Consider the following 7991-nt stretch of genomic DNA (forward strand, 5'->3'; position numbering starts at 1 on the left):
GAGAGGGACATCATGCTTGGTAGGGTGGAGGGATAGCGCAGGAGGGGAAGACCCTCTATGAGGTGGACTGATTCAGTGACTGGGTTAATTGGGATGGGTGTGTCAGAGGCAGTGCGGTTGGCACAGGATAGAGCAGGGTTTAGGGCTGTTGTACATAGGGTCGCTATGAGTCGAAAACGACGCGACGGCACATAATGACAACAACCCTTTTTAGGATACATCACTTCCCTAGTCACAGAATATTAACAATTAGAAGAGGACTGTACTCCAAGCATTTTATTTGAAAAGCATTATGCTGTTCCTGGTTGAGATAGATTGACAATGGGGGCAGGTGTGCCTGAGACAGTGAGACTGGCTCAGGACAGGGCAGAGTTCAGAGATATTGCGGGCATTTTGCCAATGCCTTCAGTGCAGCCTCAACTTTCTCATTAACACTCGCTCTTATTTAGATGGTACTTCCTGAAATTCTTCAGTGTTAGCAAATTGTTTTTGGTACGGTGACTCTGTTTTCCCTCCATCTTCTTTTGATGCTTCCTAGATCATTCAAAGCTTTGCCCATAGCTATTGCAGGGTCTGTGAGTCACAATGGACCTGACAGCACCTAACAACAATATTCCACTTGTAAGCTAAATTTCCTACACTTAATAAAAGAATAGATGGCCCATCTCTAACTTACTCATCTTAATATGAGAACTGGAAAAAATAACAGTACTTCATCAGAAAATTTATTATTAGCTCTAGTAAGAATCAGTATAGATGTGTCTATACTACTGTGTTCCATTTGTGTTGGCCACCATTCTTTTTATATACAGAGTCTACTGGTTTGCTTTGCATATTTCACTAATGAACTGACCACCACTTAAAACACAAGATTACTAAATCTTGAAATCAGGATGGGATGTTAAGACTAAAATAAAATTATCTAGAATGAGGCTGACATTGGTGTGGGGTAAGACTGAGAAAAACTGCATAAATTATATTTACTGCATTGAAGCCGATGAGGGAGAGAATAGTTTAAAATTAATATATTTTAGGGCATTATGATTATCATAAGAGCCCAGAATGAGGGTTGCAGAGTGGAGTATACTTGGGGTGGGAGTGGGGATGTGCCGGGTGGGGGTGGGCGGATTGTGTACCAATGAAGGAGTTTTTCTTTTGCTTTTTAAGGAGAGAAGCGAACTGGGGGTAGGGGTGGGGGTGAGTGGGTGGGGAGAAAAGTGCAACGATGAATGAATGGAATTCCAAAATCTCTGTAGATGTTCATTGAAATTAATAACAATTTTTAAAAAAAGAACCGGGTGAAGACTCATCAACAACCTTAAAAAAAAATTATCTAATAGAACGTAAAAGAAAAAGGCACTTGCTTAGAAAAAAAAAAGTATATATTTTCAACTTACATTTCTCACAGGAAAGGGAATAACAAGTTGCATATTCATTTTTCCATAATAACTAACAAGGGGAAATGCTATTTTTCTTTTAAAATACTTAGCTGCTCACTAAAATCAGTAACTGGGAAATTTTTCAATATTTATAAACACTGAAAAAAGTGTTCATACTTGGTATCACTTTTTGCGAATAGAGGTGGCCTTTTGGTTTCTAATGTTAATCTATAGTGTGTTAAAAAGAAGGGATAGGAAGGGGTTCCAGGAAGGTATGATGACTCTGAATTCGATTTAGAAGCTGCTGTGCCACAGGTTTGAATTCTGTTTCCCAGTGGAGTTTGTGATAATTTCTTAGGTCCTGGTCAAAACTGCCATCCAATGCTAGTTCTTCATCTGTTTCAGGGAAATAAAAAATGCCAACAATTATTTAGCAAAGTAATACTATTAAATATAATTTTATTTTGATGAAATGACTTAAATTTATCCCAGACCATCTTTAATATCACTATGACACATGATAGGTTAAACGGATTGAGGGTTTTTGTTTGTTTCCATGAGAAAAAGTCTTTCACTCTCTTGTTTTTTTTTTATCAATATTCAAAGGTAATTATGTTTCAGTCTCTTAATAGAAAGGGCAATATCTCAAAGACATGTGGCTTGAGGCCACCAGCTGCTCTGCGGAAGAAGGATGGGCAGTCTCCTCCTGTGCAATTAACTGCCTCTGAAAAGGGCTGGAGGGTCAGCTATGGGTCAGTTCTGACTCTGCAGTAAACAACAGTAATAGATTGAACTGGGCTTTTATTTTAACTGGGTACATTTCTTCATAAAACTCAGATGACAATTTTTAAGAATAAACAAATATTAGTAAGACAGGCAGTTTGAACCCACCAGCTGCTCTGTAGGAGAAAGATCCTGTTCTGCCATATGATTTTCTGCCTCGGAAAACCTGCTGGAGTGTTAGCCATGGGTTGGTTCTGACCCAAAGGTCCACATACCCACCCCTATGTCCACAACACATCAACAACAATAGGTTACTCCCTTGTCTGCATTTTGGAGAAGTCAATTATTTCAATGCTTGATAGATATAAAAGGACATCAGGAAATGTTTTGGGGAAAACAGCTCAGTTTAAACTGTACTGAGACATTTTATGATTGCTAGCTTCACAGCAGCTTGGCATGCGTACTTTGAAACTACAGACCTCCTATACTCTCTTTTCTATAAGTGAAAACTACTAAGACACCCTGAAAACCCCAAAAGAGTATCAGATCCCAAACGGATAATACAGGGCAGCGGGGATAATACAGGGAAGCACTTGTGAAAATAGAACATAAAGTGAAAACTTTAATTTACTTCTAAATTAAATTCTGTGAAAACTTCAGATTTTTAGAATACCATAAACATATCCCACCCAAGTCTGTCTGTCTCACTCACTCAATGCTGTCAAGTCAGAACCAATTCATAACTGACCCTCCGGTGTGGTTTTGGGAGAAGATTGTATATCCTCTCACAGTACAGCTGGTGGATTTGAACCAGCAGAGAGGCGCCACCTTTGAGTTGGTAGCGTAACTCTATACAGACTCTGCCACCAGAGACCCCAAGGAGGAAACTAACACAACCACTCTTATGTGCTGTCACATCATCCATTTGTTCTACTGGGCCTCAACCATGTAGAAGGGCCAGGCCTGCAGTCAGGAGATGGGCTCCTCTGCTTTCTACGCCTGTGCTCTGAGGCAGGTTGTGAACGTGGTAACCACTAAATCCTAAAATAACAAAAGCTGCTACTTACATCATTTGCAAACTTTTTTTTTTCTTCAATAAAGCCAACTGAAATTCTATTATAAAATGTTTTGTTCCTCTGGTTACATAAAATTTTCTATACTGAATATAGTTCTGTACACTTGATGTGTACTTCAGCACTTTGGGTGTTAATGTTACCACCCAGAATAAGATAAGGGCATCTGGACTAGCCTGGAGTAACCTCTAGCGTATTCCTCCTCTCCTCATAACCAGGTCCACAGCTATGTGGTGCTGAGATAAATCCCAGGCTCATACAAACACTTCGGCAGGTCTTACCAGGGCAACCCCTCCCTATAAGCAGAACCTGACCTCCCCACCCTATCAGAGGAGGAAATACAGAGAGTGTCAGATGCCCTTACCATCTGGCTTCTTCCTGACAAGAGGAGTGTTCTGGACAGAGAGGTTTCCGATTTCTGTCTTCATCCTGCTACTCTATCCTCCTCTCGCCACCCCCCCCCATATTTTCTCAGTATCTATTTTGTGTTGGGAGAGAGGCAAAGAAAAAAAAAAAAGAAAAAAGGAGCATGAATTCTCTTGTTTTATGATCCTCTCTCCTAAACTGCTTTGGGCTGAGTTATACAATCAGGCACTTAGCAGTCCTTTTCAAGAAATACTTAAGTTACTTAAAATACTAAACATTCTGCCCTGGGCTTAGTAGGATGAGTTGGTTAAGTTACTTAAAATACTAAACATTCTGCCCTGGGCTTAGTAGGATGAGTTGGTTTCAGCAGAAGCTCTGAAGGTTTACATACAGAGAGGATTATTCTAGTATGGTTTCCAGGAAAGGGAAGAAAGGGCAGTAGAAAATGAGTTCATAGACAAGGAACACTTAAGATGGGTGAAGAGAAAGATACGGAATAATTCTGTACATGATGTGTACTTCAGCACTTTGGGTGTTAAAGTCACCACCCAGAATAAGATAAGGGAAACTTGACCAGACTGGAGTAACTTGCAGCTCATTCCTCCTCTCGTCACAACCAAATAGACAACTATGTGGACAGTGGAGAATGAATGGACGATCAGACTGTATGTATGTTATGGGACAAATGTGTGTGTATGAATGAAAGGTTGGGGGGGGGGCGAATACCCCAAAACAAAACACCACGATGTTTTGTAAACCTTCAATCAAATCACAATTTTAAAAAATCCAACTTCAAGATTTATCTTTAATTGAGGCTTGGCCTCTTTCACTAGTTAATCCCCTCTGAGTGTCATTCATGTACACTCAAAAGTCAAAACAATCATCTTGGTCAATGAGGCAGAACCAACACATAGCTGACCTTCCCTTGGTTTTCCAAGGCTGCCAAGTCACATTGGTCATTCAGAAGGCTGGACTTTATGAGAAGGAATGTGGCATTAGACCTAGAGGAAGACTCATCAACCTGTGTTATACAGATGACACTTAATGAAACTCAAGAGGACTTCAAGCATCTACTTCAGAATGTCAAGGACTGCAGTGTCCAACATGAACTAAAGCTCAACATAAAGAAAACAGAGATTCTCATCACTAGACAAACTGGTAGCATAATGATAGATGGAGAAGAGATTGAGGTTGTTAAAAACTTCAGCTTAATGGTTGGTTCCACAAGCAACACTCTTGGCACCAGCAGTAAGGATATCAAAAGATAAGTTGCATTAGGAAAATCTGTTGTCAGGAACCTCTCCAGAATGCTAAAGAGCAAAGTTGTCAGTATAAAGACTAAGGTACGCCTGATCCAAGCCATAGTCTTTGCAATCACATGCTATGCATCAGAGATATGGGCAATGAATAAGAAGAATAAACAATGCCTTTGAGTTGTGGTGTTGGAGAATAGTATTGAACACCATGAACTGCCAAGAGAACAAACAGATCTGTCCTGGAGAGGGTGAAGCCAAGTTGCTCTTTAGAGGCAAGGATTTTGAAGCTTCATCTCATAGAATTTGAACATGTTGCACAGAGGGACCAGTCTTTGAAGAAGGACATCATGCTTAGAAGGGTGGAGGGATAGCACAAGAGAGGAAGACCCTGGATGAGATGGATTGACTCAGTAACTGGAGCAATAGGGACAGGTTTGTAAGAAACAGTGAGACTGGCTCAAGATAGGGCAGAGTTTAGAGCTACTGTGCATAGGGTCACTATAAGTCACAAGTACAATGACACATTACAATAACAAGAAGCTGTACTCATGGATTTAAGCTACCAAAGAAACATGGAGATTTAGCAGTGGAACTCCCTGCAGACTTACTACACCATCAGAGCTTCCTCACACCATCTTCTATGTTGAGTTAAACCAGGTGACAGAAGAGTGGCTGTATAGCTACAGGTAAAAGAAACGTAGTCTGAAGTTTCAAAATAAATAAACACACAAATGCATTTTAAAATGTGGCATTAATAAAATGCCCTTTTATTATTTATATTAATAAAATGCTCTATTTAAAATGCTTGATATCACATTTGTGAACGTATGCTACAAAGAGGCATGGAGGTGGACTGACCCTATAATACAAGTGAGCATTCCCCATAGGGTTTCCAAGGATCTGCCTCGTCATTCTCCTTCAGAATAGCCAGTTGGGAGGTTCAAACCACTAACCTTTTGGTTAACAGCTGAGAACCTAGCTCAAGAAGCTTGAGATGTATGATTTTCAAACTTTTCCGACTGTTATCCATAGTAAGGATTATATTTTGCATCATGACTTTATATGCAGATATTTACATGTTTAAATATTGTTGCTATGTATTGTAGAGTCAGAACTAAACCACAGCACATCATTCAGGGGGTTTTCAGAGACTATAAAGTGCATAGGAGGAGACTGCTCATCTTTCTCCTGTAGAGCAGCTGGTGGATTCAAGCCTTGCACCTTTAGGTTGGCAATGCAACTCACCACTAAGCTACCAGACCCTACATGTTTATGTGAGAAATAAACCTTTAACAACAGAATACTTACTACATATAATGCATTCTGATGCGTCATTCTTTGCTACTTTTGTTTTTGAAAATACTTATCATGGCCAAAAGAATTTATTTTATAACGCACAAGGTGAGACAGAGAGACTCACATTATCTTCTAAACAGAACATTTTCAAATACTAGAACTTCTGGTATTTTTCAAAATTTTAAAGTAGTAGAAAAGATCATGGTTCCAACCCCCTATCTGCCTGCAAGAGAAAGATAGACAATCTCTTCCATGCAGTTAAAAAATCCACTGTCTATGAGTCAGTACTGACTTGATAGCAAATAAGAGAAAGGACCAGAAAAGACTTGAAACAATAGATTATAAATGATAAATACAATCACCATGCTAGTGAAAGCGTGCTGCAGCACCACTAATGCCTCCTTACGCACTGCACTAGTTCACGATCTACTAACCCTAGTCTCTAAAGACATAGTGCCCTCATGTATTCCAGGAAACACTGACGGCTCTCTGACGTGGACAGGGTGATTCTCCAACTCAAACACTGGGCCCCACTCTTCTTCCTTGTTATGTTACCTGTGTAAATGTCATGTCTCTTAGGACAGACAAAATAACTGAGTAAATTTTATGCTCACAAGAAGTTGCACACCCTGATCCCCAGCTGCCCACTGCCTTGAGAGAAGCTCCTGGTAGACTAGTGTGCCTCAGCCTACAGATGCTGGACCACAAAATTAACACCTGATGAGTTTAGAAGTTGTGATTACAGGATACCAGGGTGTTTCAGCCAATATTTTTTTCAAGGCTCTTCTGGAAAGCCAGTCAACATCCCAACCATATTGCGACCATTATTTCCGCTTATCAGCCTCTCCAGTTACCCAGCAAGGAAAAACTGAGTCAGATTATACTATCAACTGCTTCACTGTTACTATAAAACTATACAGTTCGGTGTGAACCTTTGTGGTTTAACAGTTCATCGTATTTTCGAAATGGCCTGTTTTTTTAGCTATCTTTATAAAAGAAATGAAATTCCGGTCTCTAGAAAAACTATAGTATATTCACACAATGGAATATTATGTAGCACTGTAGAATAAGGAACTCATAAAATATTACATAACATGGGTGACCCTGGGGGAACATTATGCTGAGTGAAATACCTCAGTCACAAAACGACAAAAACTGTATAACATCACTGCTATATAAAACAGGACTAACATGGGGTTTGGAGGGAAACTAAGAAAAGAGAGGGTAAATAATGAACACTACACTGGCACAGATGGGGGAAAGAATTGTTTAAAATAATTTATGATTAGGCATTATTTTTATGACAACAGTTCAGAATAAGAGGTGCATAGCAGAGTGGACTGGGGTAGGGTGGGTGGGAAGGGATGAAATGATGCAAAAAATGATGAATTTTTTTTAAGTGAACTGAGGGGGTAGGGAGGAAAACTGGCAACCATGAATGAATGGAAAAAACCAACATTTCTGTAAACTTTCATTAAAAATCACAATTTTTTTAAAAAAGAAAGAAATTCAGGTCTCTCTCATCTAGATTGCCAAGGGCTCAGACACAACAGTCACATCCAGTAAGAAGAAAGGGTCTGAGCACTCTTGCCACAAGAAAAGCCAGAAGGAAGGCCTGCCAGGTTCATGAGACCCACTGCCTACTTTGACCACATGAGGAATCCGTGATGCCGAGGACTGTTGACTTGGCTCCCTGGTCTGATCTGTCGTTAGACAGTTCACTAGGTCAAACTCATCACTGGGTAACACTGATTTTGTTGTTGTTATGTGCCGTCAAGTCGTTTGCGACTCCTAGCGACCCTATGTACAACAGCCTTAAACCGTGCTCTATCCTGTGCCAATCTCATTGTCTCTGACACATCCATCCCAAGTACCCCAGTCACTGAATCAATCCACCT

General features: G+C 40.1%; 1 protein-coding gene across 1 annotated transcript in view; it reads right to left on the minus strand.

Moving 5' to 3' along the window:
* Positions 1-1617: 1617 nt before the first annotated feature.
* ARMC2 (armadillo repeat containing 2) overlaps positions 1618-7991 on the minus strand; it is a 196218-nt gene continuing 189844 nt past the window's right edge. The window contains exon 16 of the mRNA XM_006881231.1: positions 1618-1775. Within this exon, the coding sequence (XP_006881293.1) occupies positions 1618-1775 (158 nt within the window). The remainder of the gene's footprint in view (positions 1776-7991) is intronic.

This window comes from Elephantulus edwardii, unplaced genomic scaffold (genome assembly GCF_000299155.1).
Source record: "Elephantulus edwardii isolate Elephantulus edwardi_28Jun2011 unplaced genomic scaffold, EleEdw1.0 scaffold00013, whole genome shotgun sequence".
In the NCBI taxonomy this organism is placed as follows: Eukaryota; Metazoa; Chordata; class Mammalia; order Macroscelidea; family Macroscelididae; genus Elephantulus; species Elephantulus edwardii.